This window comes from Mustela erminea, chromosome 18 (genome assembly GCF_009829155.1).
Source record: "Mustela erminea isolate mMusErm1 chromosome 18, mMusErm1.Pri, whole genome shotgun sequence".
NCBI classification, from domain to species: Eukaryota; Metazoa; Chordata; class Mammalia; order Carnivora; family Mustelidae; genus Mustela; species Mustela erminea.
Genome location: NC_045631.1, coordinates 40513705 through 40534433, shown reverse-complemented (window position 1 = coordinate 40534433; position 20729 = coordinate 40513705). Strand labels below are relative to the sequence as shown.

At 39.8% G+C, this 20729-nt stretch overlaps 1 protein-coding gene across 6 annotated transcripts; it reads left to right on the top strand.

Annotated features, from left to right (window-relative positions):
- Window positions 1-7544: 7544 nt before the first annotated feature.
- On the top strand, window positions 7545-16363 carry KRT222 (keratin 222). 6 transcript variants are annotated; one of them, XM_032322266.1, is made up of 6 exons: window positions 7545-7777; window positions 10879-11007; window positions 11737-11957; window positions 13493-13569; window positions 13743-13878; window positions 14278-16363. In XM_032322266.1, exons 1-6 carry the CDS (start codon window positions 7682-7684, stop codon window positions 14504-14506), a joined length of 888 nt encoding a protein of 295 aa, XP_032178157.1. In that variant the 5' UTR covers window positions 7545-7681; the 3' UTR covers window positions 14507-16363. The 6 variants fall into 6 exon arrangements, with proteins under 6 accessions (XP_032178157.1, XP_032178162.1, XP_032178161.1 ...); XM_032322271.1 differs by having other exon boundaries at window positions 7664-7777; window positions 10883-11007; XM_032322270.1 differs by having other exon boundaries at window positions 7671-7777; window positions 10804-11007.
- Window positions 16364-20729: the final 4366 nt, after the last annotated feature.

The window sequence follows — 20729 nt, the reverse complement described above, 5'->3', positions numbered from 1 at the left end:
AAGCAAAGCAAATAATGTAGCTCGGGTGGGACCAGTGGAAAGGTTCACAGTTTCAGCCTAAGAACTATACCTTCTGGGCGCCTAGGCAGCACAGTGGGTTGAGCATCTGACTCTTGGTTTCAGCTCAGTCTGTGCTCTCAGGGTCGTGAGATCGAGCCCCACATCAGTCTTCATGCTCAGCACAGAGTCTGCTTGAGATTTTCTTTCCCTCTGTTCCTCCTGCTCACGTACATGCTGTCTCTCTCTCTCTCTCTCTTTCTCTCTTAAATAAAAATAAATCTTATGGGTGCCTGGGTGGCTCAGTGGGTTAAGCCTCTGCCTTCAGCTCAGGTCATGATCTCAGAGTTCTAAGATCCAGCCCTGCATGGGGCTTTCCACTCAGCAGGGAGCCTGCTTCCCACACGGCTCCCCCCCCCCCGCACCCCCCCACCGCCTGCTTCTCTGTCTACTTGTGATCTCTGCCAAATAAATAAATAAAATCTTTTAAAAAATTAAAATAAATAAATCTTAAAAAGAAAAAAAAAAAAAGAGCTATACCTTCCAGTGTTGGGATTTAATGAAGGCACCTCCAGAGGAAAAGGCTATGGGGAAAAGAAAATTGAATTTCCCGAATAGTTTCGCTTAGGGTTTATAGTCTGTAAAGCTACCAGTAAAATGGAGCTGTATTTGCAATACATTGAAACTGGACGTAACAGGGATCTTCAATCTCCCTCACCCCCTGGTGGCGCTCATTTTTGAGCATGAAACATCTGCATACCAGCACTATGTGCTGCAGTGAACAAAGTAGGAAGAGGAAGGCCTATAGGAAGATACGAGAGGAGACATGATCCAAAGGCAGAGTCCTCGACTGGGGAAATGGTCTGGCTTTTCATCCGTGGGTTGCAGCAGCAAAGAATGAAGTCAGTAGCCGCCAAGGGCAGGCCTGTGTGTGTACTGTAGCCTGTTCACTTACTCTGTACGAAATGCGTGCGCAAGGCATATTGTACGTACATATCCGTTGCACATGCACCTTGAAGCATGCTGAGAAAATGCTGACAGATATATTCCAACACAAATCTTTGTCTAATTATATTCCTAACTGACACATGAAACAAGATGAAACCATATCATGTGGAGGCATGCTCCTATGAGCAGGAAAAGCAACAATGTAACAAAAAGGGGACAAACCAGGAAAAGTAAAGGCCTGTCACATAACATGATTTTTCACAAGTACAACAACAACAACAAAAATATATCTTTATCTGCTGACTAATTATGCATCTATAATCTTATTAAAATGCATGATTGATTAAAAAAAAACAGGATCTTTAGCTACTGAAGAAATTACACTTAATAAATAAAATAATACCCCAGCTCTATGGGATTCTCACCCAAATTAAAAGATCAGTTGGACTGATATGTCTTGTCTAAAGAAAAGAGGTTCTTATTTACAACTGCCTGGAGAAGAAATCCATTTAATATAAACACGTGTTGCCGTCAGTTCTATCTGGCATGCTTGTTAGAATAAAACCTGATCACTTCGATGCGTAGGATAAAACATTAAATGGACTAAGATTTGTGGCTCTTGTATACAACAAAATTAAGTACTTTTTTTTTTAAGATTTTTTATTTATTTATTTGACAGACAGAGATCACAAGTAGGCAGAGAGGCAGGTGAGGGGGCGGGGGAGGGTTGGGAGCAGGCTCCCTGCTGAGCAGCGAACCCAATGGGGCTTGATCCCAGGACCCTGGGATCACGGCCTGAGCTGAAGGCAGAGGCTTTGACCCACTGAGCCACCCAGGCACCCAAAATTAAGTTCTTTAAAGGAGGCCCAAGTGCCTTGCATTAAAAGTGCATACATATGTGCCCAACGGCAATGCATAAAAATAAATTTGCCCATTATTTTCTTTTCCATGTATTTTTTTTCCTCCTTAAAGCAAAAATCCAATCTTAAGTAGAAACGGGTCAGGGGAGATGTTATTTCCCACAAAGGTTAATGCAAATCTCTTCATATCACCCAGCAAAAATCCACCAAGATGGTAGATGGGTGCGTGCCTGACCCTTGGATTTACAAACACCAAAACGTGAGGTGTGTAATGTTCTTGAACTGCTTACCTGTCTCCTGCTAGTTCCTCACTAGCCCGGTTCCCACCTCCTTGGAGCAAATAAGTGACTCTGTTCATTGCCTTTGGGGAGAGTGAATAAAGCCATTTATAAAGTCTTCGATTGAAGAGGACTCAGGACTGAGTAAAGGTACAGAAGAAACATCATTCCTTCCACACACATTTTCTGCCGGCTGTCTCAGTGCCAGACACACAGGATTCAGGACCAGACAGGTCTTGGAACCATCCTACACTAGAACCCTCAAGAAGAGAAAAGCTTCTCTGGACCAGAGGGAGAGAGGAGAAAGGAAGACAGGTGGATCCCTGGGACCGGAGCCCCAGGCCTTGCTTCTGAGTCCGAGCCCCTGCAAAGCAGCAAAACAGGAGGGAAGTTGGGGACTGGACTGCTTCTTGGATTGTGGCCCTGGGAAAGGGACGAGGGCCAAATAGGTTTGGGTTGAGCAGTGTGTCTGGGCAGATGGGGCCACAACCTACCCGCTATTTCCCTGCCGTGGCACCCAAGCAGAATGGTTCCGAGGCTCTCCTCCCGGAAGGGAGTCTGCAAGAGGGCAGGCAGCTGGAGGCAGTGAGGGCAAATGCAAATTAGAAAGGAGAGGCCTAGGGCTCCAGGTAGAAAATAAGGGAAGACACACAAACTCCCCCTCTCTGAGAGCATTTACCTCGGAAACCTTGTAATTGCAAATACTTTCTCAGTCTCTTTGAAATGTAAGTAAATCTTTTTAAAAGCGAAATAAGCCCTTGACCCATTTGCCACCTGGAGGGTCTTGACCTGGAAGGTCTTCCTCAAGGACCTGGGAACAAAACAGTCCTGTCTGTTTCCATGGGGAGGTAGGAGCCTCTCTCCAAACTACATCCTGTTATAAAGGGTAATTTTCCTTTATGTGAAGCCTCTTAGTGAACACAGATGGTCACCCCATAACCAGGGAAAGTCACCAAAATTACTGGATGAATGTGTGACTAATGGGGCTGTCGAGTGTGTCTCTCCCCCATAGATCGGATGGGGGCCCCCAGAGGTGAGCCAACAGTCAGTAGCGTGGGGGCTGGGGGTGTGGCCAGTGCCGGGATTCACCTGAGGCAGAACAAAGGAGGTAGTTGACTAAACTACAAGGGAGCAGCGGGCAGGCCAGCAAAGGAAAGGGGGTCTGCAATGAGGCAGTGGGTGGGAGCTGTATTTAGAGGGGAAGGGGAGGAGGTATGAGGACTATGAAGTTTTTCCCGCTTGTTGGTAACCGTGCCTGGTTGTAAGTAGCCCATTGGTAGGTTAGGGCCTACGGATCTTTTGAGGTGGGTCGTCAGCTCAGTGATGGGTGGTTACCATGGGCCCTTTCTAATTTCCATTGTTCAAGCCTGTTGCCTAAAAGCAGCTGCTACATCCAGTCCTCCTACTTGAGGACTAGCTATTGTTTATCTTGAGAACGGGGATGCATGGGTTGTAAGTACACAAAACGGTGAGATTTCTTTCTGTTTTTTGCAATCTCGGTGGATTACCTGTATCACACCCTAAAAGCCAAGCGGTTACAGAAAGGCAAAAGAGCAGTTAATTATATAATTCATCACACAATTTATAATCTAACCTTATACCTAAAAGCCAGCGGTTCACAGAAAAGCAAACAAGCGGTTAGTTCTCCTATCTATCTCTTAAGGGAGGGGACTTTCTAGGGCAGGGGTCTTTCATACTGTGTCTCCCATTCTGATTTAATGTTTATCCAATAATAAAAGTGTTTTCATTCTCTTCTCCCTTTGCAGAAAGATTTTCTGGGTTGGGAGTTATTGTTTTTAATTGTTTCCCCCAATAACGTGAACAGGACAAAGGGAAAGTACAGTCATTGACTTAGTGAACACAGACCTGGACGGACGGGATGACATCAAGGACCATCCTGACCAGCCCTGATCCTACCTACCGAACTTCCCTGAAATTTAGATGCAACATCTGGAGAAAAGGCAGGAAACCCAATTGAGGAGATTCAAGTACTCCTCCTCTACAGAACCGGAGCTCAAAGTAAAGATTAGTTACAGAAAAATAAACAAGGTATAATGTCGTATCTACCTGACTCAGATCTGCCAGTCACAGCATGAATAAACCAGCCATTGCTAGTTTAACGACTAGTCTTACTACACCTGTACTAACGACCCATTTCCTTTGGGTGAAGCAGGATGGGGAAGGAGTAGAAGGAAACATTTGTAACATGTATAGCTATAATTGTCAAACTTTGCTACTTATAAGACTCAGCTGCGGAATTTTAAAAGTGCTAATTCCCAGGCGAAACATCGTAAGCTAATAACTTCAAATCTCTGGCAGGAGGTTGGAGCATCACTATTTCTTAAAGTTCCCCCAAGTGAGTTCATTGCACAGCAAGTTTGAGAACCAGAGATTTTAAAACGGTACTTCTCAAACTTCAGTGTGCACACAAATCAACTAAGTATCTTGATAATACGAAGATTCTGATACGGGAGGTTGGGACGGGGCCTGAGAGCCTTACGTTTCTAACCAGCTCCCACCCTAAGTAGCAAGGATTTAAAGACCTCTATTTTGTGCCTGGGTTCTACTTCTGATTATTAAGAAGTTAGCAGCTGTGCTGTGAAGGGTAGACTGGGGAGTCGGACTGCCTGGCCTTGAGTCTTGCCTCTGCTGTCGACTGGACTTCAGTGTTATCTGTAAACTGAGGATGACGACAACAATATCTACAATGTTAGAAGCCGTAGAAGTAGCATGAGAAATGTATCATTCATCTCAATTCACAGATGAGGACCTTAGAGTTCAACAACCATCAGGACTTTACCCAAGCTCGCCTTGTTAGTAACCGGCAGGAACCATATCCTGCTGCTTTAAGGGTCTGGATTGAATTGTCTCATTATCTTCCTGTCTTCCCTGTCTCCCTGAGGTTCTAGGTGCAGAGAGTGCAAACCTGAGTCACCTCTGTCCTTCCCTCCCCTTCCTTTGTAAATAGCGGTCCCTTGCTAAAGCTCTAAGAGGTCATTGCCTCTCCCCTCTGCTCTATTCCTACAGCGTTACTCAGATTCAGCTTCCAGATTCCAGTTACCCCGAACTTCTAAAATAACTTCCCTTCTTTTTCATTAATACGTCTTCTCTCATAGGTGTCCCTACTCTGAAATCTTCGGCACTATTTCCAAATTAATCCAACCATGGGACTTCCCCTTCCATAAACCGGCAATGACTCCCATTACTTGCCAAATAAAACCCCATCTTCATCACCTGCTTTTCCACCATCTGACCCCGACCACTTTTCTTTTTAACTGCTTCCTCTATAATGCCTTCTTCCTCTTGTCTCCCCACCACGTGGCTTTCAAAGAGACTATCAAAAACAAAGAGCGTAAAATAGCTCAGTAATATTTTAGTTTGATTCCAAGTTGAAATAATTATATCTTGGCTATATCAGGTTAAAGAAAAGTATAATACTAAAATTCGTTTCACTTGTTTTTGTTTCTCTCTCTTTATTTCGCTACTAGAAAGTTTAAAATTCTAGTATGCGGATTGCATTTGTGGCTTGCTTTACATTTCTATTGGAAAGTACTGCTTTAGGGTACATAGGAAATATCTGGGAGTCCTGCTTAAAATGCGAATTGACAGGACCAGCCTGTGGAATCTAGTTCAACTTTCTGTACTTTCCACAGAGATGAGTAGGAGCTACATAGTGACTGTAATTCTTTACTCTCTTGCTTCTCCGCCCACTACCAAGTGCCTGATTCTCTTCGTATTTCTCTGTTGCAGTAACCGAGAAAGGGGATCAGTTTGACCTTGGTAATCATAAGTGACCCTCTTCAGTCAGAGCTTTTTTTTTTTTTAAAGATTTTATTTATTTATTTGACAGACAGAGATCACAGGTAGGCAGAGAAGCAGGCAGAGAGAGAGGAGGAAGCAGGCTCCCCACTGAGCAGAGAGCCCGATGTGGGGGCTTGATCCCAGGATTCTGGGATCATGACCTGGGCCGAAGGCAGAGGCTTTAACCCACTGAGCCACCTAGGTTCCCCTAGTCAGAGCTTCTGTACCAGGCTACCACATAGGTCTCTGCCTCATGGATTGGCTATCCTTCGGTCAAGTGTTCATCTCTAGACCAATCATTTGTGGCTAATGGGGAGGGTGGAGGAGGCATGGATCAGGTTAAAGGACAAGAATGACCAGAACCTCTCCTCTCTGGAGGGTCAATGGATGGCCAGCTTTGTTTACAGGGGACTGTAGGCAGGCGAGAATTCTACCACTGAACCACCCATGCTACAGGGGACTGTAGGAATCCCCAGCACAGACTGGCCTGGCCATCAGTGAATTAATTCAGAAATTAAAAGAACACAATGCACATTCAAAGGTCCTGTGAGCACTAGAGCCAAGGATTGATTATTTCCTGAACTACTCTTTGGATACAATTCCAGCCAAGCCACTCTACAAATAACGATGACGATAGATCTATTCTCCAAAATATTTCAGTCACTTCCAATAGCCAGCTGGCCAGAGTAAACAAGGAATTTAGGTGGGGAGAGAGAGAGGATGCAGAGGCCAATGGGGCAATATATGGATACAGAAAGGCAGGCACTGTTCCAGTCCCAAAGATGCCATGACATAGCCCTAGGACCTTGAGCAAGACGCTCAAGCCCTCCGGCCTCAGGCTTGTCACCTTTTCAGACTACAAAGTGACAAGGATTGTGAAGTTTAGATGGAATGATAGACATAAAGATGCTTTTTAAAGTTAGGAGGGCTGTGCAAATGTTATATGAGTTGTCATTTACTATACGTTTACTAACAAAGGAGTAACCCCTACAGTGAGTCTTCCCCAGTGAAGACCCCCTGAACATAGACCATCTGGTTGTATTTCTTCAACTTTGTTAAAGTATTGGAAATGTTAACTCTCAGCTCTCACGGCTTATTAGCGCTTACCTCCAGCTGCCGCTTCCTCTGGGTATGCCTTCAGGAATCCACCCACCTCAAGCCATCAAACTGTGCCATGGGACCAGCAGCGGGCCATGAGCCACACAGTATGCATTTGAGAGAAATACAGTCAGTTCCATGGCTAATGACAACTGTCAGCTTCATCTGATGGTAGTTTTTCCCAATTCCTGTCCAAATATTCGAGATTTATGACATCTTCTAATGCCCCACCACAACATCTCTGTTTAAATAATCCAAATGGCAAGAAAAACGATAAAAGAAATTTTTAGCTATCATGTTTTCAGCCCTCATTAATTGCCATGCAGAATCTTGGGGGAAAACAAAAAACAATTTTCTTCACACCCAAGGTAAGTGGACACCCCCACCCCCACCCCCACCCCTCAAACGCTCAATTTTATGGAGAACCAATTCAGAAATGCTGAGGAGGTTTTCCTTTTCCTGTTCCTTTACGGAGAGTCTGAGGCTTCTACTCTACCAAGGACAGCAGGAGAAAAGGATCTGCCTATTTGCATAACTGATTGGAAGCACGGGAATTTCGGTGCTTCTGGAAAAAGGGAGCTCTGCGTCTTTAAGGCTCCGCGGAGCTCGGTCTCTGCTCGACGCAGACAGACCAGCTCTGCCGCAGCGACTCATCCTATCGATAAGGTTCACTTAGCCAAGGTGGAGGATGGGAAAAGAATGGAGCTGTCCCAGCTACTCAATGAGATCAGGGCAAACTATGAAAAGCTCCTCACGAGAAATCAGATAGAGACCGTGCTCTCAACAAGGATCCAGGTAATGATTTCATACAGACAGGCACCTTCCAGGATAAGGAGACAATCCCTGTCTATCCAATTCCTGTCCCGGCCTCTCTGAGGTACAGTATTTCCTTTTCAATGCAGCGTCTACTGGGGAAGGAATTTAGGTTTTACTGCGATGTGACTGGGACCACGGGGAAACGCTGGGATTATACTGTTATGTGGCCATTTGATTCATGTCAATTGATGATTTTTACATCAGTGGTGAGGTTCCTATCATTAACAAAACATGGGGCCAACATGCAATAAAATGGGGCACTCTAACCTCTTTTAGCCATCCTTCAGGAAGGAGGCATTTCAAATACCCTTCGAAAGATATTACAGAGTTATTTATAGAGAATGTTTCAATAACGTCTTTAAAATGGCAAGCTTTATGGTAACATGTATTAGCTTGCTCACTTCGTAGAGATAAAACGAAATAAAATATTTCTGAAAGGTTTCTGTCATCAGTTTTATACCAGATTGTTATAAATAGAAATTATCTAAGTATGTGAAGGTGGCATTCCGAAACAGTGATATAAACTGGGAGAATCAAAATCCCCCAAATTGATACTGACTCTCCACTTACAGATTTTTGCTTTTGTACTACAAGATGAGAAATGTTTATTTCCAGTACAAGTCATGAAATATTTAAGTATTAAAAAGAGGGAGAGCCCAGTTGAATAAAGGCTAAATCCTAATTTCATAGACTTACTTTGTTTTAAAGTGACAATGCATTTAGCAATTAATTAAGATCTCAAACATTTAAATTAAATGCACAAACAAATATTTTAGAAAGAAGATTTAAAAATTCAGGGTTGGTTTTTGGGTTTGGGGGTTGTTTTACCTATTGTATCTAAGTTCAAATTCTATTCCAGGCACCCAAATACAGCAAAGAGTGAACTTAAGAAGAATCACCAAAAGTAAAAAAATATTTCTAGGAAATCATAGGACTTTATTTCATTAACAATTCATTTTTGGTGACAATATAAATTTTACCTCTAGGTAATATTTTCATTCTTCACAAAGAATGATCAATATCCTAGATCAAGCAAAGTCACTGAGATATTTAAGTATTGGAATAGTTCACTCACCTTTTGTAAAGAGAAAGGAAAAAATTATTAGATGATAATTTCTGAAAATTATAAACCAAATAAACATTTTATTTGGCCATGGTACCAATACAAGTTATTTAGTTTGTAAGTCACAATGCCAAAATTAGCAAATTAAAGGGAAAAGGTAAGGCTACAGTAAGTTTTGTTTAGGGTCTGTTTAACATATATCTACTTTAGAAGTTAGGTTTTTTTTTCCCCCAAAGAATTCGGAATGTCAGAATAAATTCAGGGAAGCCTGATTCATTATTATAAAATAAAGAAACATAAGCTTTTTGTGATTTATTATTGTAGAACAAACTACCCCCAAATTTAGTGGATTAAAACAACCATGACATTCTCTCATGATTTTGTGGGTTGACTAGGTTCAGTGGGGGTGATTCTTCCGCTGTGCATGACATTGGCTGAGACTGTAATCATCTTGGGGCACAGCTGGGCTGGGACATCCAAGGTGGCTCACTCCCGTGTCTGGCGCCTTGGCAGGGGATTTTTGGAAGGCCAGCTCAGCTGAGACAGTTGGGTCTGTTTCTCTGTCTCTGGGTCCCCTCAGGGTCTCTCTCCATCTGGCCTCTCTGCAATCTCTCCAGCCGGATATCCAAACTTCTTAACATGTTGGCCCAAGGCTCCCCAAAAGCACAGGAGTGCAAGCTGTCAGGGCTTCCTGAGGTTTAGGGCTATAGCTGGCACTTCTGCCACATTCTGCTGGCTAAAGCAAGACAGAAGGTCCACCCAGATTTGGTACGGAAGGGGACCACACAAGGACATGAATTTGGGGAGGTGTGGGTCATTGGGGACCACCTTCAACATCTAGCTACCACATAAATGTAGCTGCTGGTTTCATACACAAAATCCAAAAGACCAGCAGATACAAGCATTCTTATGCTCTCCTATTTCCTACATTCTCGACATTCTCTTTTGTAGTTGCTCTGCTAAGTGTTGCTGCTAAACTTTGCCAACTTAACACTAAGAAAAAGTGATACAACAAACCAAAAGAGATGTATGAATTTTGTTCTTTAATGCCTTGCCCTAAACTTTGTGAACTTTCATTTACTGCAGTGCTTTCTTTAAAAAAAAAAAAAAAATCTATTGTACCATCAAATTAAAATTTGTGATTGCAAAATGAATTTTTATAAAAGCATTAATAAGTTGTAATTTTTGCTACAAAATACTACAGTCAATTCCATACGTTGCCTCTGCTGCTCTTGGGACCAAATGTTGAGAATTCTGTCAAAGGATACTTTCATTTGATTTGAACATCAGCATAAGAACATTCAAAGCCAAATATAACATATTCCACTTGTTATTTAATATGATGACATTTAGAAAACAATCTTTAAAGATGTAATTTTGGCTACTTCCCCAGATACCCAAGATTAACATGCTTTCCAAAAAGATCGGTTAAATAAGGTAAATTGACTGGGGGTTCTCCTTCTACGGAAGTCATTTTAGAGCCTCTAATGCCTATGATAACCTAATTCTCTAAATTATTCATAATATAACTTCCCAGCAGTATTTAATCTCTGTCCATATGCCCAGTTCCAGAATTGATCGGTTTCAGATACATAACTTTATCTGCTTTTACAAAGCAGCCTACAAGAAAATACAGGGGGAAATAATAGCTAAGTTTCAACCCATCTTCCTCATAAGGTCATAAATAATAGAAAGTTAAGAATCAGAGGCCTCAACTTAGATTCTCCAAAATGGTACTTTTCATTTAATAGAAGTATTTTTCTCTGCATTTCATAGATTATCATATTAGGAAGAAATGCCTGAGGTTCATTTTATGTCTCAGAACACTGAAGCAATTCATATGCTCCCCTATCTGACTAATGAGTAACTAAGCCCTGGGACGCACTTTTGAAATTTAACAGTTTAAAGAAAAACTGATGAGGCGCCTATGCTGTGTTTCTAGGATGACTTTTAAAGGTCTCATTTTCAAGAGCGCTCTTTGTTTCTGTTATTCTTGTGGCTGGTGGCTTACTTAAAGCTAGAAGAAGATATGAGCAAAAAAATGGACAAAGATGAAGAGGCTTTAAAGGCAGCTCGAGCAGAACTCAAGGAAGCGCGACGCCAGTGGCACCACCTGCAAGTGGAAATTGAGTCTCTCCAGGCAGTGGTGAGAATGAGCTCAAAAGAGACTGGCCCACTGAGTCCCCAGACATTTGTTGATTAAAAGAGAAAGAGAGAAAGGAATAATACCCATTACCTTACAGAGAGAAACTTGAAAAGCAAGGCCACAGAATTCTATCCCTGGTCCTAGTTCAACTAACCCCCACCCCCATCATGGCCATTGCTATTCTCAGTTCGTTCAAGGTCTAGTTCATGGCTATAAGAAGGAGTAATCCTTTCTTATCATCCAAGGGTTCTCTAATTAGAGCTGCAGTGGGAGAATATAGCCTTGGTGGGGGAGGGGCGGGGGGGCGGGGAGGGAGTCTTTTATCTCCATGCCTAAAATTTCTAATAGTAAAAAATATTTAAATACCTTCCTAAAATGCCTTTTCTAAGCAGCCTGCTCTGCTTTAACATTCAATATTCTATATTCCCAATTTTTAAAAAGCCAAATAAATCAGAATGATAATAAGTCAGTCACACTGCAGTTTTTTTTTTTTTTTTGCCATAAGAATTACCACGGGATTCCTTTGAAATAGTAAGCTCTCTAGCTATCTAGATACATTTTTTTTTCATTTGAGTCCTCCACACAGTTGTAAGGAAGCATCTTTTGCATAAGTGACATACCATTATGGCAAACTTTGAAAGAACACGATAGAATGGAGACATTGTAAATCCGATCTCAGCAGCACATTTTGTCTCACTGATTTCACTGATGAAAGTCTATATAAAACAGGAAAGAGGCCTTGAAAACTCCCTACACGCCAGTGAGCAACATTACCAGATGCAGCTGCAAGATCTAGAGGCCGTGATTGAAGGACTAGAAAAAGAGCTGCAGGAAGTAAGGCGGGGCATTGAAAAGCAGCTTCAAGAGCACGAGATGCTTCTCAACACGAAGATGAGGCTAGAACAGGAAATCGCCACTTATCGCCGCCTCCTAGAAAAGGAAGAAATCAGGTACCTAATTCCATATGCAGTCGTTAATGGTCACTTGACCAGAAATACAGAGCTTCTGTCTTTGTTGAGGTAGAGAAATTACGTCTAAAAAGCCATCATCAGCATGGCATGCTCCCTGGGTTCCTACAGCAAAATAGGATTAGTAGACATTGTGAAGAATATGTGGAAGAACTAGTTCCAGCCTCCCAAAATTATGAACAGAATGGCCGAAGTCAGGGACAGTAGCTACAACAAAGAGCCCTTCACACCTATAGCGAAATGTAAATAATTCTCAATCACTACAAGAATGACCTTTCTGGACTTGCTCATTTTCCTTGTCATTCATCTCTTTTAGAATTAGTTAGTGCCTTCTATGGACCACCCACAAAGAAAGCTTGGAAAATGCACATATTACCACATTCCCCCCACCCAGGGCCCACTCCCACCACAGATCAAAAGCCAAAATTAATAATAATTTAGTTCTGAATACATGATTTAAAAGACTTCCAGATTTCTTGATAAAAAAAGTATCAAAATATCACAAAAGAGGAATTCTTACTAATTCAGTTTCATAATCAGCGATCACTTAAAAGATCACATGGCTTTGAGCTCAGGACATCCTCCAATTTTCCATGTTCCCATAGAAAGAAAACTTTATTCTTGCTTGCTCCAGCATTCTGAGTCTTCTACAAAATTAGATGAAACTGCTTTAACCTATAATAAGTTTTGACATTTACTAAAGTTTTGAAAAACATGGATTGAATTCAAAATCTACCACTTACTAGCTGAGTGACACCAGGCAAGTTACCAAACCTCTCTGTGCCTCGGTTTTTTCATCCATAAAATGGGAATGATAGTATCCACCTCATAGGATTCCTGTGAGCATTGAATAGATTGTTTGTAAAGTGCTTAAAACAGAGGTATGTTAATATACACACACATATAATGTCTTGTTAAATAAAATAAGTGGTTGTGGATTTTATTTAATGCCTAATCATTGAAGATGTTGAAAAGTGGTCTTTAATATTCCTTTAACACAATTTTTAAAACATTCACTATGCTATATTTAAGATACACAAGAAAATATCAAGAATGTCATGAACTTCATGTACACACTTCCCCCAGCTTGAGAAGTGAAATATTTGTGGTGTTGCTGAAGTCTCCCCACCCCCACTCCAGGCACCTAACCCTATCCCATACCCCCATTCTCTTTCTTAGTCTAACCTAGCTCCTGAATCTGATGCTTATTTGCCTTAAACATTCCTTTCTACTAATATGTATATATATCCCTGAACAAAACATGAAATTGTTTTGCCTATTATTTTAACCTTTATAAAATTAGCTACAAACTACCTTTCAATTTTCCCACTCAGTGGTATACTAGAAGATTCATCATAAAGAAACAGTGTACCCTTAGTTCATTTATTTTCATTGTTAAATAGAATTTCCATTGTATGAATACACTACATTTTATCCATTCTCTTACTGGTGAGCATTTGTTTCAATTATATGCTAATACAGTGTTGCTTCTATAATATAATTCTTTTCAATTTCAGATATTATGGTTGTATCCAAGGTGAGAAAAAAGAACAAAAACCTTCGACAAGTAGAGTTGGTTTTGTTTTACCTTCAGGTGAGTTTCTGATATAAGTAAACAAACTTAAAAAATAAAGTGCCATTTATAAGGATTATAACTAAATACTATAAAGTAGCAAAAACAAGCAATATTTGAAAGTTTGACATATGAATCAACTGTGACTAGTACTCAACACTGTGGTTTAACGTTTCACGATAACATTTTCACAGCCATTATAAATGAAATATCTTTTTCAACGAAGCTCCCACAAAAGTATGAGAACGAAAAAGTGGAAACAGTGACCAAACAGGCAATACTAAATGGAAATATTGTGAAGGAGAGCACTGAGGCTCGTGGCACTATTCAGTAAGTAAAATAACTTTGACTAATAATAATAAACACATGCAAACTTCAGTAATCTTTGCGTGTTTTCAAACATAATTTTAATATGCTATTTTTTAACTCTGACATGAGTTAAATAAATTTAAACAAAACTCAGATATAGTACTCAATCCTAATTCACTATTTTTCCAAAAATATAATCAAAACATGAAAATTCCCTAGAATTCCTTAGAAATTATACCTGTGTGATTTTTAAAGTATGTAAATTATAAACTCTACAATGTAAATTGTGAGTTATAACTCAAAATGTGTCAATTATGAATTACATAAATTTCTTGATTTCTTTTTTATGTGGAATCCATATTACATATTTTAAATAGATCCATACTTCTTCATATGGAAAGGTTTATTGTATCATTTCAGGACAGAGAAGGTGGATGAAGTTATTAAAGAATGGGAAGGCTCCTTCTTTAAAGATAACCCTCGATTAAGGAAAAAATCGGTTTCTCTTCGATTTGATCTTCATTTAGCAGCCACTGATGAAGGGTGTTTACAGACTAAGCAGGATAATCTACCAGATATAGAAGTCAGGCTTATCATGAGAAGATCATGCAGTATCCCCTCTATCAAACCTCCATCAGCAGCTAATTAATCCAACGACAGTACTTGACTTGATTTGAAAATGACATTAGGGTGGACCAAGGTGGGCCATGCTGACTGCTTTCTGTCCCAAAATGTAAGTTATTAAGTATGTGTGCAATGATTAATGTGTGATTCTCTTCAGAAAACAAACAGGAAGGGACACAATTTCTCTGAATCTAATTATGGATGCATTCTTTGAAGAAGAGGAGCTTCAAAATAAAATCAGAAATTCAGTATGGTTTCTATTTTGTTTACTCCAAATAGTGTTCTTTTCCTCTTGAAATTTTATCAGAGACTATAAGCATTAAGGTGGCTTGGTTAAAAGTCTTTGAAATTTCACTCAGTGGCTGAGTATTCTAAGGAAAAGGAACAATTTGTTTAAGTATGATTGTATTATATTAAGAATCACACTGACTTATTCATCATTATTCCATGACTGGTTATAGCTAAAAAGATTTTTCTACTTAAAAAAGAAAGCAATTGTAAACAAACTTTTAAAGAGGACTCACTAGTCACATATCAAAAAATTTTTTTTTATTTTGAGACAATCATTTGCATACTTAGAAAAATAACAGAGTTACTTTCCACAAGCACTTCCAAACAAACTATAGAACACACCCCTGGCTAATCTGATGATTAAATAAATCTTCATCCAAAAGCTTTTTGTAATATGATCGGTTTTCCGAAGAGTTACTTTATTCAAGGACCTTTAAGGTTGTGTCCTCCCCCACAAAAAATCAGAAGGCCAGTGGCACAAATAAAAGATGAAAATCTTGTTGCTACCATTACTAGAATAGAGTTCTCTAATCTCACCATCCCAACTTTTCCTTCTGTAAAATTAAATGTGACTAATTTGAATATCTAGTGTGAGCATTAGGTAAGATACTAGGTAAAAGTATTATAAATATTTCTTGCAATCATTTATGTGAGTTAAGAGAACAATATTGTTATCTAAGTGATGAGTATTTGCAGGATTTCCATTTTCAAATTGTTCAAACTGTAATAAATACAGACAGAAAACCTATTTGTGAATAAGCCAAGTACTGTTGCAAAGTTTTTTAAACAACTTAATTTGTTTAATACAGGCATATTTATTTATTTTAAGACCTTAAATAATAAATACCTGTTTTAAAACATTAGAAATTTATAGGCTATCACTTTTTTTCTAAGCAAAAAACAAAAAATGTTGAGTACAACTTACCATACTTTTTCCCAGCTAAAGTATCATCAAAGGGCTACAGCTCAGTTAGCATTTTCATTACCAGTCTTTGCAATCTCTCTCTCATTTCACTCAGAACAAAATATATATTTTAACCAGGAGAAAATTATGTTAAATCATCTTTAACATAATGCAGGGATATAAAATTTTAAAATTTTCTTTTTCAATTACCTTTAGATTCCTTTCAGCCTCTCTTATTCTATTTAGCAAAAGGGATGATTTGTTTTGTCAAGGATACAATAGCATGTTAAATGCTTATTCTTGTGTAAGCATCTGTCCTAAAATACATCTTATACAGTGTTTTCATTCAATATTAGTTAAATGCTATGCTACTACTAATTTCATTAATGCTTTGAAAAATGCAATCATATAAACTATTGTACTAAAGTTACTGTACTAAGCAACAGTAATCATAATAAAACAATATCTAGTTAATCTACATGCAGTGTTCAGAACAGTACTGGGCATCATAATTGCTTGTTATAGTAATTCCGCTATGCATCTCTTGTGTGTATAACATGTACATTTTAAAATACAGTACTTGAATTTATTTAAAAAAATTATTTGTTTTGGGGCATTTTAAATCGGGATATGAATTTACCAAAGTAAATGATACCACTACAATAAAAAAAAAACCTGAAACATGAACTCCAAAGCTGCATTTTATTTGAGTTTGATACATTGTATTGTGTTTAATTGTTCCCATATTGTTAGTTCCCTTGGGGAATAAAACTGCAACCATAGACAGAAAATAGTTTTTATACTTTTTTTGCAAAAGAAAAGTTAAGAATGGTACAGTTTAATAAATGATATATTCTAATTAAGAGAATCAAAACAATCGCATCACCCTGGGAAAAGTATAATAGCCATAATTTGCTAAGTGCTTATTCTGCTCCTGGCACTTTCCTGAGCAAGCTCAGACATGTTCTCTAATCCTGACAGCTGGGCTACAAGATTCTATCCTCATTTTATGAATGAGTAGAAATTAATATTCTTCACTCTGATTTTTGTGTATGTTAACATACAAATACAAAAGCAAAGAGTAATTCCAGTTACTAACAATTTTATAGGATCCTTAACCCCGGGTGCTGTAACTAATTCCCCATGTGAGCAGGAAGGAATCACTGGAGTCCCCCTAGGCCTCAATTTCACACTTGAAAACAATAGGAAATGCGGTGCTTGGTAATATTTCTACCCTGCCTACATCACAGAATTGTTTGAAATAATATACACATGAAAATATTTGATAAAGCACTACTCAAATATACGGCACCATTTGAATGAAAATTGTCATTGGGAATTTGTGAGAACAATCATAGCTGACGGTGATTAAGTAATAGTTCAAAACACAACAGTAATCTGAAAATTTTCTAATTTTCTGATTCTTCCATTGCTGCCAGACAAATTATCTTTTCCCAGGGAGTTGCCTCATTGGAGCTGTTCTACCACAATAGTTTTCAAAGTACAAAAACGTTCTCTTAAAAAAAAAATGCTTAAATTTAATTTGAAAGTTTCAAGTGGAAACGTAGTATGGGACATGGGCCAAAATTAAACTTTAGTTAAATAACACGTATACACACATTATTCAAATGTGTGTACACATAAAATCAAAGTGTGTGCACAGAGAATTTACTTCGTCTATAAATTAGGGCCAGCATGGACCCACAGATTGTTAATAGATGGACATACTATAGATATATATATTTTTTAAGATTTTATTTGACAGAGAGAGACAGACCAAGAGAGGGAACACAAGCAGGGGAAGTGGGAGAGGGAGAAGCAGGCTTCCCGCCGAGCAGGGAGCCCGATGCAGGGCTTGATCCCAAAATGCTGAAAGGCAGATAGATGCTTAATGACTGAGCCACCCAGGTGCCCCTACAGATACAGATTTTAAAGGAAGGTATACATGTGATCAGTACAAGCCTTTTCCTGTTTCCCTCATTCACTTAGACCCTAGGCCAAGACTGGCAAACTTGCTCCGTAAAAGCCCACATAGCAAATATTGTAGGCTTTCCAGGACATATGATCCCTGTAAAAACCATACAACTCTGTCCTTGGAGCTGAAAGCAAGTATAAATAATATGGGAACACATAGGCATGGTTGTGTCCTAATTATAAAAACAGGAGGCAGCTCAGATTGGGTCTGCAGTAGTTCCAATCCCAGGTGTTTGCTCATACCTGTCCTAGACCCTCAAATAAGGTCTGTAGATGCTAGACCATACCCCCAGATTCTCCAGGACCATCGTGTTTTCATCCTTTCCCACACCATGTGTCAAAGCCCGTGTCCCAAATCCCCAAGGCATTTTGCAGGCAACTCGGAAATTTATTAAAGCAAACCATACTTTGTGAAATTCTACAAAACACTGTGAATTACTCTATCCTGGAAATCTACTGGGTTTCAATGTATCACAAATATTTCTAGCGACAGAAACTGAATACCCATGACTTCTGCTTTCACAGATACAGCTGAGAAAATTAACCTATTTCACCCTTTTGCCTATAACCAGGCTTTTATAAGCTATTTGGCCCAGGAAGAACGCTCTCATCCCTTTCCTTATTTTAAGGGGGAAAAAAATCCATTTAAGGGGCACTTAGTTGGTGCAGTGAGCTAAGTGTTTAACTTCTGATTTCAGCTCAGGTCATGATCTCGGAGTCCTGGGATGGAGCCCAGCCTCAAGCTCTGTGCTAAGCACAGAGTCTGCTTGAAATTCTCTCTTCTCCCTCTGCTCCTCCTGCTCAATATCTCTCTCTCAAATAAAAGAACAAATCTTAAAAAATAAAAAATAAAAAAAAAGAAAGAAAAAGAAAAGAAAAAATCCATTTAAAATAGCTTCATTAAAAATACTACAAACTACATGGTTCAGTGGTTGGTTCAAAATCTTTTTGCTGTCACAGATCTCTGAAAAATCTGTTGAACACTAATCATCTAGCTGAGGGGGAGGGAAGCAGCAGGAGAAGCACAAAAAATTGTACAGAATTTTAGGGCTTGGTCATGGACTACCTAAGTATCCAAGGACTGCAGGATTTTCCTCGTTGACTCCCATTTCTCCTTTTCCTTCTTCCTTTTGAGCCACGGTTCTCTTTCTACCCCACATTCTGTCTCCTTCCTCAGCTTTTTCCCACAGTACTATGGAAAGAAATCAAAGAGACCTGGGCTTAAATTCAACTTAATCACTCATTAGTTCTGGCTTCCCTGTTTGGGGGGGAGGAAGAACCTCAGAAAAGTACAGTTAAGTGTCAGAGAGGAAAGCAGGCCAAGTTTCTGGGTCTTGCTGCCAGAAAGAAAACTAAACTACTTGGGCCTAAGACTAGGCTTCTATGAGGGCTCCTAACAACCTTTATAGTTATAATAGTTTAGTCATAATTAATGATGCATCTCATATTTTCTAGGAATAACCACCATTCCAAAAGTCTGTCCTCTCATTCCCATAAATACCCCAGTACATACAAGATCATACCTGAGTTCGCTTGCGAGGGGCGGGGGGGTGGGGCGCGCGACACCACAACTCAGTGTAAACAGAGTCTGTCTTGCTGAATATTTTTCTCTTCAGTCTTAATTTCTTCAGGACTAGGGAACAGACTTTTTTCCCCATTATATTTTGTCTGTACTCTTCCTTTCTTAATTTTACAACTCTCTGGGAGTGGGAAAAGAGCCAAGCAGAGAAAATGAGATACCCATTGATTCATTCCGCAAATACTGAGCACCTGGACGTACCATATACTGTTCCAGATGTGAAAAGTCCCCACCCTCAAGAAGCCTTTATTCTGATGAGAAGAAAAAGACAATAAAATCTGTAACAAATATGGTATGTTAGGTGATGATAGGAGCTATAGGAGAAAAATGAAGCAAAGACCATGGAGAGAGCTGGAAAATGAGCTGCAATTCTAAAAAGGTTTGAGAAGACCCGCTGAGAAGATGGCATTTAAGTAAAGACGAGGAGGTGGGAAAGTGCATCAGTGCCCCTGTCACACTCAGCTCCCCTCCTTTCTTTTTCCACCATTTTTGTGCCATCCCTTTCTCACTACAGTGTAACATCTAGCACCTGCTGAGGACTGCCTGGAGATGACACAATGGAGCACCTGCCCCAGCATTGCACTTGCCCAATCCCCCACCATAACCCCAAGTGCAGGGAAGAACCCAGGCGGGAGGTGCTGGACAAGACCAGAGAAAGAAGGTACTGAGATCCTTGCTGAAGCTCCATGTATCTTCCATCAGTCTTTTATAGGTCTCAGATGCTTTTATACTAAAAATGCAATTTCAAGTACAGTTGACCCTTGAACAACATGGGTTTGAACTGTGCAGGTCCACTTGCACATGGATTTTTTTTCCCCAATAAATACACTGGGAAATTTTTTTTTTTGGAGATTTGCAACAATTCGAAAATGCAGAGGAACTGTATAGCCTAGAAACGCCAATGAAATTTTAAGACAAAGTTAGGTATTACTGTAAGAACACAGTACATAATACATCTAAGGTACCAAATATGTGCTAACCTACCACTTATGTTATCAGTAAAGCTTCCAATCAAAAGTAGACTATTAGTAGGTAAGTTTGGGGGGCATCAAAAGTTACAGCTGGATTTTCAATCAGGGGAGGTCCCCAACCCACCCCACCTATTCCCCCCGTTCAAGGTCAACTGTATATTAACTCAAGTACAACTCAGACTACCTATTACCCTTTGATGACCTCTCTTTCAGTCTTCCCCTTCAATTTCACTAACCCCTACTTATGAGTATAAAAATATTGGAAGCAGAATTACAGAAAATGTCACTTATGCCTGGCTGTGCAGACTTCTGGAGATGCCCTGGTCCCTGCTGGCACACAGAAAAGCACCTAAGAGCAGCCCAAGAATCCAAACAGTCACCAAATGTCAACAGTGTTTTTAAAAAATTACAGATCCTTCTCCCTTCTCAGTGGCCCACAGCACAGGCCAGGAGTTTATACAGCCAAGGAAAGGGGTAGTACTGGTAAACCAATGTACTCATGATTTAGTGAGAAGAACCTTGGACTAGA

What these genes read in the sequence shown, in the direction of transcription:
- KRT222 (XM_032322266.1), top strand. Translation starts at nt 7,682, where the DNA reads ATGGAGCTGTCCCAGCTACTCAATGAGATCAGGGCAAACTATGAAAAG. An exon ending in TGCTCTCAACAAGGATCCAG is followed by an intron (nt 7,778 to 10,878) that starts GTAATGATTTCA and finishes GCTTACTTAAAG; the next exon opens with CTAGAAGAAGATATGAGCAA. An exon ending in CTAGAAAAGGAAGAAATCAG is followed by an intron (nt 11,958 to 13,492) that starts GTACCTAATTCC and finishes TTTCAATTTCAG; the next exon opens with ATATTATGGTTGTATCCAAG.